General features: G+C 39.6%; 1 protein-coding gene across 3 annotated transcripts in view; it reads right to left on the bottom strand.

Moving 5' to 3' along the window:
* Nucleotides 1-9665: 9665 nt before the first annotated feature.
* The window catches only part of commd10 (COMM domain containing 10), a 94604-nt gene continuing 85174 nt past the window's right edge, over nucleotides 9666-19095 (bottom strand). For 2 of the 3 annotated variants that reach the window (XM_067982993.1, XM_067982991.1), the window contains 2 exons: nucleotides 12372-12431; nucleotides 9666-10528 (listed from right to left, as the gene is read on the bottom strand). In XM_067982993.1, the coding sequence (XP_067839094.1) occupies nucleotides 10490-10528; nucleotides 12372-12431 (99 nt within the window). In that variant the 3' untranslated portion in view covers nucleotides 9666-10489. Of the gene's footprint in view, nucleotides 10529-12371; nucleotides 12432-19095 lie in introns of those variants that run through there. The other variant, XR_010962683.1, reaches the window with a different exon arrangement.

Raw genomic sequence — 19095 nt, 5'->3', positions numbered from 1 at the left:
AAAAACCTCTAATAAATTTGTCAAACACTATTTCCCTTTCATAAAACCATGTCAACTCTGCCTAATCGTATTATGATTTTCTAAGTGTCCTGTTACCACTTCCTTAATAATGGATTCCAGCATTTTCCCAACGACTGATATCAGGCTAACTGGCCTGTAGTTCCCTGTTTTCTCCCTCCCTCCTTTCCTGAATAGTGGCATCACATTTTCTATCTTCCAATCCGCTGGGACCGTTCTAGAATCTAGGGAATTCTGGATGATCATAACCAATGCATCCACTACCTCTGCAGCCTCCTCTTTTAGAACTCTCAGATGTAGGCCATCAGGTCCAGGGGATTTATCGGCTTTTAGTCTCATTAGTTTCTCAAAATCTTTTTCTCTACTGATATTAATTACTTTAAGTTCCTCACTCTCATTAGACCCTTGGTTTCCCATTATTTCTGGTATGTTTTTTGTGTCTTCTACTGTGAAGACAGGTACAAAATATTTGTTTAACGCATCTACCATTTCCTGATTCCCCGTTATAATTTTTCTCGTCTCAACCTCTAAGGGACCAACATTTATTTTTCCTACTCTCTTCCTTTTTACACACTCGTAGAAGCTCTTACAATCCATGTTTATATTTCTTGCAAGTTTACTTTCATATTCTATTTTCTCTCTTATCATCAATTTTTTGGTCATCCTTTGCTGGTTTCTAAAATTCTCCCAATCCTCAGGCTTACTACTCTTCTTGGCAACATTATAGGCATCTTCTTTTAATCTAATACTATCCTTAGCTTCTTTAGTTAGCCATGGGTGGGTCACTTTTCCCATGGAAAAATCCATGTTTCTTTTAAATACTTTCATGTCAGAATCACGTAATCAATCATATAAGGGTCAAATTTTATGTAGCTCTGCTGGAGTTATTGAGCCTCACTAAGCTCAGGTCACAAAACTTGGCACCCTGGCTAGTACACCCAATTTACAGAAGGAGGCATTTTGTAGCCAGGTAAAACATCCAGTGCAAGCCTCATTGAGATTCCAGAAATAGGTTCCTTGCTGCAGTTGTTGCTTTTTATCTGACTTCTGGTCGGCAGCATTGTTTGCCCATTTGAAATGGATGCTGCAGTGTGTGAATGGCATGTAAGAGAAGGCTTTTTAAAGGTGAGTATAACACTTACATTTTTAGTTGGCAACTTTTTTGTTGTTTTAGTTTGCTTTGTCAGTTCATGCATCTTTGTTGCTGTTTCGGCCTGATATTTTTTCATTGCAATTATGTTTCTTATTTGTAACTGGGTTTCTTACAGCTGTCTTGCTTCCAACTGCTGTTTTACTTATATCAATCATAGTGGGCTGGATGGTAATTGCTTGGGGCCGGGGTGGGGGGGGGTTCAAAGGCACTCCTAGATTTGGAGGAAGGAGAAAGGTGCAACTTTACCTCATGAGTTATATACACACCAGTCCTTACCCGAGAAGGGCTTTCTGGAGGACACCTATCTTTCGCATCTCTGCTTCACAAGCAATGCAGTCTTCTGGTAGTTGATCTGCAAATAACTTGTACCACAGCAATGCCTCTTCCTATGGGTACATGTTAAAGTTTTACACGCTCTAGATCCTTCCAAGACATCACCAGAGACAAGTATCAAACTAGCCAATGCTCCAGAGATGCATCCTGGAGTAAATTCACAATTTTTTTGTGAATTTTCCAACTAAAAATTGCACATTTGTCCCATGCTGCTCTTATTAAACTTTTTTAAAAACCAGTTTGAATTCCCACGGGGCAGGTTTAGGCTTGGGGGGTGTTCCCTGTACTGGTACCGGTGGATTTAAGAAAGATCTATTGCCCAGGAAGTTCCTTGGAGCTGCTCCAACTCTGCCGCTAGAAGTGTGGCAGAAACCCTGTTTACGCACGTCATTGGGGTTTCTGCCACACCTCTGGCAAAGTTATGGTGGCTTTGAAGAAATTCCTGGCCAGTGTTTAAGAAATATTGATCTTGTGCACTTTTTGGTGATCAGACATGGGTGAGCAAGAGCAAAAAACAAGTTCAGACAACAGGAAAGGAAATTATGAAAGTATGAGGTGTGAGTTGTCAAGGATAGATTGGGGAACTTTACCAAAAGGGATAGGCAATGGCTAATATTTAAAGAAGGTGCGCAAAAATAAAACAAGAAAGGTGGCTCAACCGTGGCTTACAAAAGAAATTAGGGATAGTATTAGATCCAAAGAGGAGACATATAAAATTGCTAGAAAAAGCGGCAAGCGCGAGGATTGGGAGCAGTTCGGAATTCAACAAAGGAGGACAAAGAGATTGATTCAGAGGGGAAAAAGAGAGTATGAGAGTAAACTAGCAGGGAACATAGAAACTGACTGTAAAAGCTTCTATAAATATGTCAAGAGAAAAAGATCAGTGAAGACAAATGTAGGTCCCTTACAGTCAGAAATGGGGGAAATTATAATGGGGAACAAAGAAATGGCAGAACAATTAAACACATACTTTGGTTCTGTCTTCACAAAGGAGGACACAAATAACCTCCCGGAAATGTTAGGGAACCAAGGGTCTATTGAGAGGGAGGAACTGAAGGAAATCAGTATTAGTAAAAAAAAGTGCTAGGGAAATTAATGGGGCTAAAGGCTGACAAATCCCCAGGGCCTGATAATCTACATCCCAGAGTACTAAAGGAAGTGGCCCTGGAAATAGTGGATGCATTGGTGGTCATCTTCCAAAATTCTATAGACTCTGGAACAGTTCCTACAGAATGGAGGGTGGCAAATGTAACCCTACTATTTAAAAAAGGAGGGAGAGAAAAAGCAGGGAATTACAGACCAGTTAGCCTAACATCAGTAGTGGGGAAAATGCTAGAGTCTATTATAAAGGATGTGATAACAGAACACTTGGAAGGCATTAACGGGATTGGACAAAGTCAGCATGGGTTTATGAAAGGGAAATCATGCTTAACAAATCTACTGGAGTTTTTTGAGGATGTAACTAGTAGAATAGATAGGGGCGAACCAGTGGATATGGTGTATTTGGATTTTCAGAAGGCTTTTGATAAGGCCCCACACAAGAAGTTAGTGTGTAAAATTAAAGCACATGGGATTGGGGGGAATATATTGGCATGGATTGAGAATTGGTTGACAGACAGGAAACAAAGAGTAGGAACAAACGGGTCTTTTTCTGGGTGGCAGGCAGTGACTCGTGGGGTACCGCAGGGATCAGTGCTTGGGCCCCAGCTATTCACAATATATATCAATGATTTGGATGAGGGAACTGAATGTAACATTTCCAAGTTTTCAGACGACACAAAGCTGGGGTGGAATGTGAGCTGTGAGGAGGATGCAAAGAGGCTCCAATGTGATTTAGACAAGTTGGGTGAGTGGGCAAGAACATGGCAGATGCAGTATAACGTGGATAAATGTGAGGTTATCCACTTTGGTTGTAAAAACAAAAAGACAGATTATTATCTGAATGGTGATAGATTGGGAAAAGGGGAGGTGCAACGAGACCTGGGTGTCCTTGTATACTAGTCGCTGAAAGCGAGCATTCAGGTGCAGCAAGCATTTAGGAAGGCGAATGGTATGTTGGCCTTCATTGCAAGAGGATTTGAGTACAGGAACAGGGATGTCTCACTGCAGTTATACAAGGCCTTGGTGAGACCACATCTAGAATATTGTGTGCAGTTTTGGTCTCCTTATCTGAGGAAGGATGTCCTTGCCATGGAGGGAGTGCAACGAAGGTTTACCAGACTGATTCCTGGGATGGCAGGACTGACGTATGAGGAGAGATTGGGTCGACTAAGCCTATATTCACTAGAGTTTAGAAGAATAGAGGTGATCTCATCGAAACATATAAAATTCTAACGGGACTAGACGCAGGATGTTCCCGATAGATGGGGAATCCATAACCAGGGGTCACAGTCTCAGGATACAGGGTATGCCATTTATATCAGAGATGAGGAGAAATTTCTTCACTGAGAGCGTGGTGAACCTGTGGAATTCTCTACCACAGAAGGCAGTAGAGGCCAAGTCATTAAATATATTCAAGAAGGAGATAGATATATTTCTTAATGCTAAAGGGATATGGGGAAAAAAAGCAGGAACAGGTACCCTGAATTAGACGATCAGCCATGATCATTTTGAATGGTGCAGCAGGCCCGAAGGGTCGAATGGCCTACTGTTGCTCCTATTTTCTGTGATTCTAGGGTGGGGTGGGGATATGTGAGAGAGAGAGAGAGAGAGAGAGAGAGAGAGAGAGATTTAGATGGGGGAGGGTTAGAGAGAAGTTCAGACATGGAGCGAGAAAAGTTCAGACTCAAGGTGGGATGGAAGTTCAGGCATATGAAACCATAGAAATTTACAGTACAGAAGGAGACCATTGAACTCAATGGGGTAGATTTTGAACTTGCTGCTGAGATGTAAAGCCAGCATTGTAGAATGGCTGCCCGTTATAGAAACGTCCAATTTTCATTTCCCATCGTGTCTGTGCCAAGCCTTTGCTCGAGCAACCAGAACTAATCCCACTGCCACATTCTCTCCCTATGCCTTTCTTTGCTTCAAATATTTATCCAATTTTCCTTAAAAGGCGCAATGGTTTCTACCTCAGCCACTCCCCGAGCTTTGTGCTCCAACAACCCTCGGCATAAAGAAATTTCTCCTAACCTCGTTCCTCACTCTTAGTGACTATTTTAAATTGATAACCAGCACACCCCATCCACCACCACAACACTGACTGACTCCCCAACAAGAGGAAATAATCTCAGTTTTCACTAAATGGTGAATCTATATAAAACCCATGTAAGACCACAGTTGGAGTACTGTGTGCAATTTCGGTTCTATGCTATAGAAATTATGTTGAGGCAATAGAGAGGGTACAGTGCAGACTCCCTAGGATGCTGCCTGATGTGAAGTAATACAAATACAAAGACGTGAAAAAAGATGTTGTGATAGAGTTTCCGCTTGTTGCAACCAGTTTTGCGCCCAGAGTCCAGCGCAATTGGCTGAACTAGTGCAAAAGATCAGGGAATTTTAAAGGTGAGTTACGGCCAAAACCATTTACTTTAGGGTTTTCCTCAATCTTTTACGCTAGGTTAAGATTCAATTCGCTTGGATCAGACCCTGCCCACACCCCAGGTCGACATTGCGAGATTTCGCCGATTACACTGGTTAGGGAAGGGTCTTCACAGTGAGCTCATTTTCTTAGGTGCATAGGCATTAGTAGGCACGTTTTAAAAGTTTTTAAACATATCAAAAAATATTTAATTTACTAGGAAACAGTCCAGTGTACACCAATGAAAGTAGTAAATGGTTCAGAATAGCACTTTTTTTTAAAAAGTCATTTCAGTGATTTAAAATCAGGTTAGTCACAGGTGGAGGACTGTACATTCTTATTAAAAATGCTTATTTTTTTGTAATAAACCCATTTTCAGCTGTATTAATGAAACTGCACCAGGTTACCACTCTTAAATTCATCAATGAATTTTTTTTAATGCAAAAGACAAAAAAGAAACAATTACGTTCATTACGCCGCCTGATTGCGTGGTTCATGGATGATTTTACATTTGTGATCATAGAAATGCACTTTAGCAGAAACTTTAACTGTAACTTAACCATCGCAATTTTGGATGCATTTTGGGCGCAAAGTCCCAATTGCGCCCAGAGCAGAAACTCTATCCCAGTGATTCGTTAGAACACCATCAAGTCCAAAATGTAGCTGCCTGTATATACTATTTTGCAATTTTAGAAGTTAGGACAAGAGGTGTGTGTCAATATTTGCAGGGGTCTCACACAAAGAAAAGTTTGAAAACCACTAATTGATTACCTAATATTTTTACCTTGTCGATCATTTGATATGTTGCTGCAGTAAATTTGCTAAATGAGAGTGATGGGCAAATGATTTCAATGTTTAGGCTGCAGCAGAAACACGGCAAACATCAAAACCATACCCCCCAGTTCCTGTGAACAATTCCGCAGGAGATCCATTGGGCTAAATTTGAGTTAGGGAAAGGAAAGAGAAACCTTTATTATTGTTAGGTTTGAAGAGTAGGAAGGTATGTGCATGGTTTCTAGAGCATACCTTTGTTAGGAGGTTAGGAAAAATTTCTTCATGCCAAGGGCTGTTGAAGCACGGAATGCTTTCCCACAGGGAATGGCTCAGATAGAAACCATGGTGCCTTTTAAAGAAAATTGGATAAATATGTGAAGCGGAGGAAAATATAGGGAAAGTATGGGCAGTGGGATTAGTTCTGGTTGCTCTAGCAACCAGAATCTTAGCTTTAGATACAATGGGTCAGAATTTACTATAGCCGGCAAACAAACGGTACTTGCCATTAGTTCGACTTGCCTTTGCCCATTTAATTTTCATGAGCTTTTGCACTGGAAGTTGCTGTAAATGGGAGATGGAAACAGCACGATGCCCTCTACAGGGCATCTGGGATCTGCGTGATGAGGGCAAACAACTGTGTGTCTCCTTAACCAATGAGATTGAAGCACTGTTAACGAACAGCGCAAGGACTGAGAAAGAAATGTAAGTTAGACTATTGAATTCAATGTCAAATCAGGTAGTGAAAGCGAAATAAAGAGCGGGAAAGAAAGATTGTCTCTTTTTCTTTCCCTTTTAATCCAATCGCGGGGGTCTGATCGCGTTGGGCCTGGAGGAAACACTCCTGCTCCTCCTGACCCACAAACAATGCAATAATGACACTTACCTCATGATACAGCCCTTCTCGCCTCCTTTTCACTGGCGAGGTTCATGAGCCGTACTGGATGCGTTAAATTTAAAGGTTCGTGAAATTCAATTTAAAAAGACCTAATAAATGTCTCAAAGGACGTTAATTGGTCCTAGAATTACCCCCCGCCTGCACTATTTAGGGACCCGACTGTGGCGAGCAGGTTACTCACACGCATCCAAACGTGACTCCATTAAACCCGGAAGTGGGTGCTTTGGAGCAGGGTTACAGTTGCGCTCAAAAAAAAAATCAATTATTTTAACTACCCACCTGCCCCAACACATCCGTTCTCGGGGATTAAAATTCCCCCCTAAAGTCAGCCCTGACTTGTATTTCCAGGGAGCGTGAAGTTTAAAATGACATAGTTCAGCTAGGACTGACATGAGGCCTGAAGATATGCAGTGTTATCCGTTAGTCCTACATAACACCAGGATTTTTTTTGTGGTAGCAGGATTTTAATCTGTACACTACTATGTGGAAAACATCTTACTAGACTCCAACAAACTGCTGACCTCAGGCAAAGCAGGAAAGATTTTGGGTAGTATATATGCAAAGTACAGCACACTGTTTATTTAAATTGTATCCTTGCCAACTACCTGGCACATTATATATCTAGATATGACGGTTGCAATGAATGTGCAATGTCAGCGATTGCGACTTAGACACCATATTATGTATGTTATTCAGGTAGCTGTAACAAGAGGCATCAACTGATAATGACATTATCATTTTATTCACCCTCAGGGCAATATCCTTATGCTAGCATAGCTGGATGTGTATTTGGATAGCTCACTAACAATCTGGCCTTGGTGTTAACAGAGAATTACTGTACTGATTATGAGCCAACCATTTGGAATTTGGGTGGAGAAAACCTCAACAGGGTTCAAGGATAGCTACGAGAGGCTCAGTCTCACTGAAAAATAACATTAGTTAGAGCCAAGTTCCACACAGCAAGAAATTGTCCTGCTTTGAGTTAACAGGTGTCAGAACTTTGAAAGCCAACTTTAAGCTTTCAGACTGAACCCTGGAAGTGATGAGTGGTGGCTACACTTCTTGTCCCTACTTGAGACTCTTGTATCTCTTAACTGAACATACTGGAACAGTTGTGAACAAAACATTCATCTCTGCACCACTAGGCCTAAATTTAGCAGAAGCTTTTTGAAAGAATATGTGATAGTTCAGTTATAATCTTCTACCTACATAGGTGACCATCATGACCAATATCTCTCTTTCAAGTTTGGTATTTGATAGCAGTACTTGGCCACTTTCCCAGGAAATTTAGCATATCAACAGGTTAGTAATAGAAGTGATATGGCTGATGCTGAAGTTTTTCAATCTGTTGCTTCAAGATCAACTGGTTCTAATGTGGAACAACCATATCACATGGCCTAAGATCAGGAAGTTTGTTTGTGTAGAGAATAAAAGACATGGTTGTGGATATGTACAACATGCTGTGCTACTAGGCCTCCTTACTCCACTTTAAATAATGATGAATTATCACAAAGTTACAGCAAACCTGCTCCTTTCCTGTTACAGAACAGCAAGCCACTGAAAACCTAATCAAAGTGTTCCAATAAATATTAATTTTTCATTTAAAAAAATCCACTTATGTTTTTCACTAATGATAATCGTACAAGAGTGGTCTAGCCCCCGCAGAAAACGTGTTTGTTTTCAGGTTAATGTTCAAAATTGCAATCTTGATACTGTTAAAGATAAAGATACACATTCACAACTTATTTTATTGCATGGAAATAGCTTGAACAATCCAAGAATGTTGTAGCACAAAGTCTTACATGTCATTAGGCTATTAAACGGAGAAAGTGATATTTTATCAAGATGAAACAGCAGCCAAGCTAACGAAGGAGCTCTCAAACTATTACAGTAACCTTCTGAGAACCCAAGTGATTGTTTACTGTGGCACTTCAAAAATATTCTCACCAATTTAAATCCTTTTCAACAGTTGTGCATCGGACTCTAAAACCAATAGGAATAAGTATTTTTAAAAACAGGCAATAGCGATTTACAAATACGAGACACAAAAATCTTAACTCCTGATGTAAGTAACAATGCTATCCCTCTTTTTCACTGCACAGTGAAACAGAATCAATACTGACTGATGAGCATTAACAGGACTAATTCAATCAATAGTATTGTTTCTCCAGCAATTTAGTGACTATCCCCTCTAATTCTGATTATTTGTTCTCCTTTTAACCCCCTTTATTTCATGGGCACATAATGTCAGATGACTGGTGGAGCAGGTAAGCTCTGCTATACTCAACTCCAATAGTTCAAACTTTCTGACACAAGTCAGAACTGAAGACATTAATTACAAACTAAGCCACAGCTCCACTAATGGTTCACTGAATGCAGCTGAGTCATGTAAACCAAGAAGATCTCAGCTTAACTGCAATGGTGACAGGGATACACTTGGCATTAATGCCCCTTGACTGTGGAGGGGAAAATTACCCAGACCCTACTCCTGATCACCAACCGGGAACCACAGAGAAGTTTGAAAACCACTAATGTCAAGAGAGCTTTACATTTCATCTAGACTACTAAAACAAAAAGGAAATTCATCCCCACTGACATTCCTCACTGAGATGAACAAAAAAAAACATAAAATGAATATTTAAAAATTATATTACCTCTAGAATTCTGTGGTATTCAATCTTATATTGCTTAGGAAATCAATTAAAGATAGGAGACTAGCATGAAAAAATAACTGAAGATCCAACAAGAACACAATATAAATGGGAGCTGATGCTGCTCTTTATCATTACATAGAATGGAATGAAGAATCATTAATGTCAAAAGTACAAAGGTCATCTATAAATCATTTTGCTGTTGCAATTCCATGACCATAAATGTGGGGGAGATAATAACTCTCCCCCACCCACCCCAATACAATCCATATCAAATTGATACCTTGTCACAGTACATGTAAAAAAAATCCACACCGCAAATCAACAAATTCCATATTTATTTCAGCTTGTGCAAGTGATTCTATTAAAAAGTCAGGCTCCAATCCTATTATTTTTAGCCTGAAAGTTCATTTCCATTTACAGTCCACTAACAAGGTTATTCTGACATCTTAATTCAGGAGGTAATACAACCATGATGTTACATGTACATATTTCTGTTGTTACTTAAAACTTTTACTCATACAATATGGCAAATGTGACAAGAACAAAAAAAAAAGATTTTTTAACTACAGGAAGTGCAATTTGGTAGAAAGGTTTGCTATATTAACGGCATGGAATTCATTAATAACAGATATATGTGTATACTATTATGCCAAAGGGTCAACAGGCTGGAATACTGAAAAAGGAAATTGAAGGCTAAGTCCATCAATCTTCCAGCCTTCACAAGACAATATCAAATGAAAACCATTATTGCTATTTAATCCTTCCCAAAGCTATATTACAATTTGAATTTTTCTTTTCAAACCAAATAGATCCTTTCCCATTCTGCCAGTGGATAAATCCAAAATCAAATCTTGGTTAGAACATCAACGCATCCTTAATTGAGGTCAATAATCCTGAATCAACTGAGGGCACCTTTTAGAAATTCGACATTCAGTTCATGTGCTATTGAATTTTAAGTAACAATGTGAAAGCCAAGAACAATTGACCTGTAAAGACATCTAATAGGGATAACTTTATAACTATGCGGCATTACTTGATGGAGGCAGTTCATTTAATTTCTGCAGCATATATTGAGATGAAAACTCCTCAGTTATTAAACCTACAGTTGACAAGTGTGTTTTTGGAGGATCTGTGTACCTTGTTCATGTAAGAGAGTCCAACTGTGCTTGTATGGTTTCCAACTATAGAAGATATATAAAAAAAACAATATTTATTTTAAAAGCTTAAGTGCTGGAAAAATACAAGTGCATTTTAAATAACTTCTGTGTTATTAAACATTATATCAGCTGCTATTTGATTGGAAGGGATGTGGAAAGATGCAAGACAATATTCATTGAGTTCAATTTGCTTAAGGTCAACTGTAAGAATTTCAAGCAGCTTGATAAATCCAATCAACTTACCTATTGTACAGGTGTATATAAAACACAGCCCCAAACAGAATATACTACATTTTCATAAATCACCTGCTGCTTAACAAAATTACATTTTATAATACCATTAAACATTAAAAGTTGCAGGGGATAACGTACTGATTAGGAAATGAATGGTAAATACTGTAGCTTATGATTCTAATGTACTCATAAAACATCCAATTTAAAAAAAAATTCAGCATAAGGAAAATGTAAGGTGGAATTTGAGACTGGAGTTATGAAGTTGTTTTAAATTCTGGATAAGGAATACATTACAGACCACTATGTGAAGGGAAGTGTTATACACCTGAAGGAAGAAGAATTAGGATAGAGTGTTCAAGAAAAAAAAGGAGGCCCATGGCTCAGATGTTCAAAGTACCCTATATCATAGTGACTCATACCCTGTTTACCTTACAGGGTTGCTTTTGTTGACTAGCACATGGTCAGAGCCACCTTCCTAATATAAATGACATGTCTACAGCATTGTCAGAGGTATCAAACTCTTCTTTGAAGGGTGTTTGATGCCTGACTCCAGAGACAAAGATAAATAATTGCATTTGGCAGCATGTCTACTGACCTGGTCTACTCCCAGGCAACACCAATGACGTAGCTGTCATCAAGAGGTGCCAGAGAACAACCAAGTATGACTTTCTCTTCTGACTTTATTTCCAACCTGTGGGACGTGGGTCAAATTGGGAAATGGGTGGAGTTAGACTTGAATTTACAGTGGCTAGCATTAGTCTTGAAAGGCAATATTTTAAAAATAAATTTAGAAAGCAACTCCACAGGCTTCCCCATTCACCCAATGAGTTCATCCTGTGAGGAACTGAGCTATAAAATCAGGAAGTGCCAATTTCAATCTCCAGTCTTTGCTGAGTTACCTGATTTGAGTTTGGTGGCAGTAGGGGATTACAATTGGCTTCAGAACATTTGGGTTGGGAGGAGAGAAATCAGCCAGGATTCTTGCCCTTGATCGCTATCCAGTGATCCATGCTGGAAAGTACAAGTGCATACGTTCCGTGCAGACACGATCGGGATCAAATGTGATGCCCTCTCCAGTCAGGTAGCCTACCATCACTCACTGATGAGGCTTACACATGAATAATAATCACTTAGCTAAGGTGCTAAAGTGCATCTAGTATCTGTTGAATTGTAACTCAGGAAGCAGTCACTCTTTCAGGAAGGGAAGAAGGGAGGAGCATCACAGCTAAGTTGGATTTGTCCTCACCAAAAGGTCCACATGTGTACATCTAGAAAGTATAATTGTAGAGTGATCAGGAATGCTGCCCGGGTTTCCCGTTCCTAACTCAGAGTGGCAGTAGGTCCCTCACCACCATTCTGGCTGAGATCAACAGGCTCAAAAACCAGCGATCTACCTTAATTGTATGGCTCAGCAGCTCTCTGGATAAAGTGGCTGAGCCACCGGGGAGCCAAAAAGGGTTTGCTTTAGGCAAAGATGGCACTCTTGCAAATAATTTGAATACTCAATCAAGATGCAAAACATTTTTCACGGTAAATGACAAGCGTGCTGCCCATTACTAATATTTGCTGGAAAGTCAATACCTGGATGTGGACCAACAATTTACAGATCTACCACAAATAAAGAATTACTCACCTTGTTGTAAAATTCTAAAAGTTCTCCATGGTTAAATTCCACAAAAACTTTTTCTGTATTCTGTGTTTAAAACAAAAATAATGTTTTCATTTGTAAAGTGTATGGATTTCACTAGCCACAAAAAATGGTATTCGGTTTGGTTTATTACAAAGATGATAAACTATCCATTCCACGTGCACACCAGCAACCGATGGGAATGAAGCCTTAAGAATATTCAGAGCAAAAAAAATCAAATTGTATCAATTAAACATTCAGCACTTTTCCACGTCAATCAATTGCAGAAAAGTTATTAATTTTTCCCAGAGATCTTTAAACTTTTCAGTCAGTGAAACAGTTGTAATAAATGCCAGAGCTGTTGAAGTCTAATCCTTAGAAATGGTATAACGCAAAAGTTCCATTAGGTCAACGAATGGAACTTTAAACATTGTGAAAATCTGTTTAACAGCAAACCAAATCAACCCATATTCAAAATTTAATTTTTCCCTAATAATAACTGCAATCTTCCGAGTACGATACTTAAATTGTTCCACATGACTTTTTTCCAAGCTCTCAATTGCTCAATATAGTTTCTGATAGTGATAAAGGGATACAGATAAAACTGAACATTATGCTTGAGAACAGTGCCCTAGTTGGCACAACTGAACTACTGTCTCCGCTGCATCTTTTTCTACACTTGTAAAAATATAAACAATGACACTTTATATCCTCAACGTATTAATGTAGTTGAAGGTGTTTCCACCGTAGTCATCAATAACAGTCAAATCATTTGCAAATGTAGTCTCCTTAAAACTTGTCTATATCTATTTGATTAACTCAATAAAATCCAAATAGGTCCATTATGCCCCAAAAGTTACAAAAAGAATATTTCTATTCAACTGCGCAGTGATTACTGGAACATCCTATCATTGTTTTTCTTAAGGGCAACCTCCAGCTCCTGGCAGTGGTGGAACCAGTCAGTCTCAACTACAGATCTTCCTGGCTGATGTTATTCCTATTTTTGGATTGCCTCCTCCACCAAGTTGAGAGAAGGAACAAATTCCTAACATGATCCAACCTATTATTTCCTGGGAGAGAGCAAGCATATCAGGTTGAAAGTTTCCAGACATCATTGATCATGGCTATGGTTTATTTGGGGGAAAGAGGATAACCTCAAAGGTATATGCAAAGGAAGGCATCTCTGTGGAAGAGAAGACCCTGAACTTCAAGCAGAGCAAGTGATCAGACCACCTCTTAGCAGTTGCTGAACCTACCCAAATTAGAAAGATCTCTTCTGTGAACAAACCTCCCAAGTAAAGAAATTACTTCATCCTTGATGATAGACCTAGGTATTATGGCAAGGTGAAGAGTGGGAAACACCCTATGGCAGGGTAATCCCATGGTGATATTTATGGAAAGTTCAGCTTCTCACAGGTACCTGCAGCACCAGAATCTACACGGCAAATGTGCAGCAATGACTACATCAATAGCATATGCGTTGTGACTGAGTGGTTCTGGGACAACAGTTAGGCATATGAGCCTTTGGTTCTATCTGTGCCACTTAAAAACCACCATGGGCACATTCTGGAAGCCTACAAGAACTATGTGGCCAGAAGACATGCTAAAAAGGATTTCAATCCTTGGACTACCTTGTTGATACCCACTGGTCAAATAAGGGCTCAAACTTTTTACTATACAATTCCATCCATCCTTGTGTACCCTCAATGAATGATCATTTAGAGGTCAGTTTATGACCTTCATTTGTGTCAAAAACTGTGATGTAGTTTGATAAAACATGACAAAGTTGCAGTACCCATGGAATGTCAACCTAGAAAACTACCAAAAGCTGACACAGCCCCAAATAACCTGACAACTCAAGGATGGTCCTGACATGAGAAAACGAGTAGTTACACAGGCTTATAATTTAAGTAGGAGGTATACATAACATAACATCACTTCACTTCACTTATATTGAAGGAAAACAAAAAGCACATAAAAGCCTGAAGAAAGAAATCAAAATGTTGGAGGCACAAAACTGGTGGTGCATTTCTAGATGGTCCAGGGGCATGCTCCACTGGAAATTTTAATTTTTTTCATTAGTATGATGCATTCTGGTTCATTTTAAGCACTTTCATACTTCACAATCAATAGATTTTTATACCAAAAAGGAAAAACAAAGTGACATTTACATTTTCAACAGAGTAGCCAGACCATCACTTCCAAGAGTTACCTCAACAATAACTCTTGCATAACTCTTCCCCTTCTCCCCCCCTCCAGTTTACAGAAGCACTGTACCCCTCTGAACCCACTTCATAGAGAGATACTGTACTCTATCACTTCCCACTTGTTCACATAAATGCACTCCCCTATTGCAGTGGAAACATCAAACACTTACTTGATTGTTACTGTGAATATCTTACTTGGATCTGCTAACACTCATTATAGATTTAAAGGAATTCCAGTCTTCAGTGTAGTGTATCAATGTCAGGCGAAACTTGAAGACTAAATTGCGTCACTTTTCCCCCCTGCAATATCCAGATAATGGCCCAAGAAAACAAATCATTTGGTTTTACCCAGCTGAAATATGCATTAATTACAAATGCTACTGTGCTTAACTATCATCTTGCTTATTTGTTAACACCCAATGCAATTTACTGTAGTTAAACACTATTAAAGATTGTTTCTAATAGTAAAGTTTTAAACAATAAATGTCAGACATATTCACAGTTCAAGAAAATATTAACACAAATTGTTGTTCTGCCCATGTGCCTTTGACAGGCCTCACATATTTATATTTTCCAGTCTCAATAAACTTCAATTTGTCCAAAACTTGGCCACCACACCCTGACCTGGTTGCTCGTTACCCCATTTTCACTGATCTACCCTTGCTTCCTGTTACTAAATACAACAAATCTAAAACCCTTATCATTACAAATCCCTCCAAGATTTGTTCTCACTCTCTCCACCTCTGCAACCTTCTCCAGTCTTACAATCTCTCCTGTGTGCTCAGATTCTCTGATTTTGGTTCTCTGTGGATCACCCACCCACATCTGCTTCACCATTGGCGATAGAGCGTTCAGCTGTGTCAGCCCTATTGTCTGGAACTCCTTCCTCAACCTCCTCCACTGGTCAACTTTTTCCTTTTAGTTTTACATTTGACCAAGCCTTGATCACCTTTCAACTATAACACAATGGGCCCTTTCATTTCTGCCTCTGTGGGGCATTTTTCTATCTTTGCATTAGAGTTTTGTTCATACTCCATAGTACTGGTCATGAACAATGTAATCTTTTTGTTCATCTCTCTCTAAAACTTAATCTGTTTGTTTTTGTTTGCCTTCCACACTCTCCATTTCTATATTCTTACACTCTCGCTGTCTCTGCATCAATCTTACTCTATTCCCCTTTTGTGCAAGTTTCTCCTGGTCTTTTACTCTGCCTCTCACACTTTTTCAATATGTCTCTTTCCTCTTTCGTTCTGTATGTCTTTCACACATTACCTGCCTCTCCACCTCCATTTTTGTTTTTTTTGCCACCTACAAGTGAAGCTTGGCAAGAACAGGGGTAAGAGATTTGCAAGGCTTTGTATAAAAAAGAAATTGGGTCATAAAATTCTAGATTAACTGGAGGTTGATAACGGGGGAAGAGAGGAGACCATTCAAGAAGACAATCCTAGAGATGATGAAGGCACGGATTAGGATTTCAATGGCAAAAAAAGTGTGCTGGAACCGCAAATGAGCAATGTTACGGAGGTGGAAAACTGCAGTCTTTGTGACTGACTGGATGCGGGATAGGAAAGTAAGCTGAACATTAAGCAAATGTAAGGAATCTTACAACACCAGCTTATAGTCCAACAGTTTTATTTGAAAATCACAAGCTTTCGGAGGCTTTCTCCTTCGTCAGGTGAGTCACTCACCTGACGAAGGAGAGAGCCTCCGAAAGCTTGTGATTTTCAAATAAAACTGTTGGACTATAACCTGATGTAAGATTCCTTACATTTGTCCACCCCAGTCCATCACCGGCATCTCCACATCAACATTAAGCAGATCGCTAAGACTGCATACCACCTGGTTTAAGATGAGCAGGAAACTGGAGATATTTATGAAGTCATTGGTATTTAGGTGCTGATGAAAATCACAATGATGTCTTTAGTTTAGCTTATGTTGAGCTATAGGAAATTTCAGGTCAGAGAAGATGCGATAGTTCGAGAGTAGCATTATATTATAAATTTTATTTTTAGGGGTATCGATAGTGGAGATGGGGAACTGTCATGGCAACTGTATGCCCAAGACATTCTTTGTTAGCATATGAAAATCACAATGGGATCTGATTGGTTGAAAATCTGGATCGACAGTGTTTTTTTGTTCTGTGATTTGACTGTTCCAAGAGGCACTACACCACAATAGAACATCATACGGTTCACTAGAAAATTGTGCTCATTTTATTAAGTCCATTCAATCATTTGTTGACATATTATAATCACATCAGTTATATTTTGCTAGGTCTGTTTTCCTTTATGTTCAATGAATTCCTGATATCAGAATTTAAACTGTCCTTAAGCCGCCTCATTTTTTGAATCACGCATTTCAGTGTAGTTCAAGTCACTCAAAACATGTTCAAGTTTTCAAGAATCGTTTCCTCAGACTCCAGCCTCGTGCGTCCTTCTTCCTTCACACCACTATTGGCAGTCAATACTTCATTCGCCTTTGGCCCCGTGCTCTGGAATTTCCTTCGTAAACCCCTCCATCTCTCCACCTCCCTTTTTCCTTCAAGACCCTCTTTAAAACCCACCTCTTCCCTCCTAATATCTCCTTCTCTGGCTTGGCATTACTTTTTTCCCCTTACATCTCTGGGTCCTAGTACATGAATCACAAAAAGTTAGTATGCAGGTACAGCAAGTGATTAGGAAGGTAAATGGAATGTTGTCATTTATTGCAAGGGGGATGGAATATAAAAGTAGAGATGTTTTGCCACAGTTGTACAGGGCATTGGTGAGACCACATCTAGAATACTGTGTGCAGTTTTAGTCTCCTTATTTAAGAAAGGACATATTTGCTTTGGAGACGGTTCAGAGAAGGTTCACTCAACTGATTCCTGGGATGAAGGGGTTATCTTATGAGGAAAGGATGGACAAGTTGAGCCTGTATACATTGGAGTTTAGAAGAATGAGAGGTGATCTTATTGGAACATATAAGATCCTGGGGGGACTAGAAGGGGTAGATGCTGAGAGGATGTTTCCCCTTGTGGGAGAGACTAGAACTAGGGGCCACAGTTCAAAAATAAGGGGTCTCCCATTTAAGAATGAGATGAGGAGAATTTTTTTTCTCTGAGGGTCGTGAGTCTATGGAACTCCCTTCCCCAGAGAGCAGTGGAGGCAGGGTCATTGAATATTTTTAAGGCTAAGTTAGATAGATTCCTGATTAACAAAGGAGTCAAAGGTTATAGTAGGTAGACAGTAAAGTAGGGTTGAGGTCACAATCAGATCAGCCATGATCTTATCAAATGGCAGAGCAGGCTCGAGGGGCCGAATGGCCTACTCCCGCTCTTAATTCGTATGTTCGTATATATGTTCTCTGCATGCTGCTCCTTGGTGCTCCAGTGTTCCTGGTGAGTACGCAATTGCATGTTAAAGTTGCGACGGGTTCTGAAGTACATCATCAGAACCCAACTTCTGCATTTAACGAGGCCCTCGCCTCCTGAAACCCGGGAGTTAAAATTACAGCCATGGGAGCGTGGCACCAAGCCGGATAGTAGGACACTGCCGCTATTTTAATCCCCTGCATGCCCCGTTCTCGTTGGATGCGGGGGGTTAAAATCAGCCCTCCTGAGTAAGCATTTGACATGGTAACATTAGTGAGCACTTACTCCTCAATATTGCTTGAGGAATTGCAAGCTGGCATTGTCAAATAATACCAACCATATAAAATCAAGTGCTGTTGTCCAGTACAAACATAACCTCTCTATCTTTTCCCTTATACAACAGTGACTACACTTCAAAAAGTACTTTGTTGGCTATAAAGCGCTTTGGGGCATCTGGAGGTCGTGAAAGGCGCAGAAGAAATGCAAATTATTTTTTCTTTATAAAATGAGTTATGCATTTCTAATCTAATGATTTCAAATAATGCCTATTGGAAATGTGGGGCACAGTCCAGGACTCTGATTTATTTTGGTTTTAAAGAAATGTTTAAACCACGAGCAAATGTTGGCTAGCTTCCTTTCTAAAAATTGGCTATCTGGACACAACACAAGAGCTACTGATACCGAGTGAAGTCATGTTGCTGTAATACGAAAACTATAAAGCAACGCACCACAACCATAGAGTTTTTAGATTTATTCAGTGTTGTGCCTCAAGACATCAAGAAAGTGCCGGAGAGACCAAATGCCAATAAATCCATAATCTCTAGACACAGTGGTTCTATTATTAAAATAAATCTGCAATTTTAGGGGGAGGGGGGGACATATTAAGTTGATGAGTGTTACAGAATGCTGCTTTATGGCAATCTAAAACATTACTAGTTTAGATGAGATTCATTTTGACAGCAGTGTTAGGTTTCCTAGTGTCATGGTCCAGCGCCATGGAGCAGTAAAATGTGAGTTTGTATTCCAAGTGGAAGGGAGGAAAAGATGGCGGAGCTGGGACCATCCACAACCAGGAAATGGTGCATGATGCAGGAATACCTAAAAATAAAACATGTAACTTGAGAGGCATAGTTATGGCAAGTTTAAAAAAATAAACGTATGGAGGAATTTA

Source organism: Heptranchias perlo, chromosome 4, assembly GCF_035084215.1.
Source record: "Heptranchias perlo isolate sHepPer1 chromosome 4, sHepPer1.hap1, whole genome shotgun sequence".
In the NCBI taxonomy this organism is placed as follows: domain Eukaryota; kingdom Metazoa; phylum Chordata; class Chondrichthyes; order Hexanchiformes; family Hexanchidae; genus Heptranchias; species Heptranchias perlo.
This window is presented reverse-complemented; position numbering and strand designations above follow the sequence as displayed.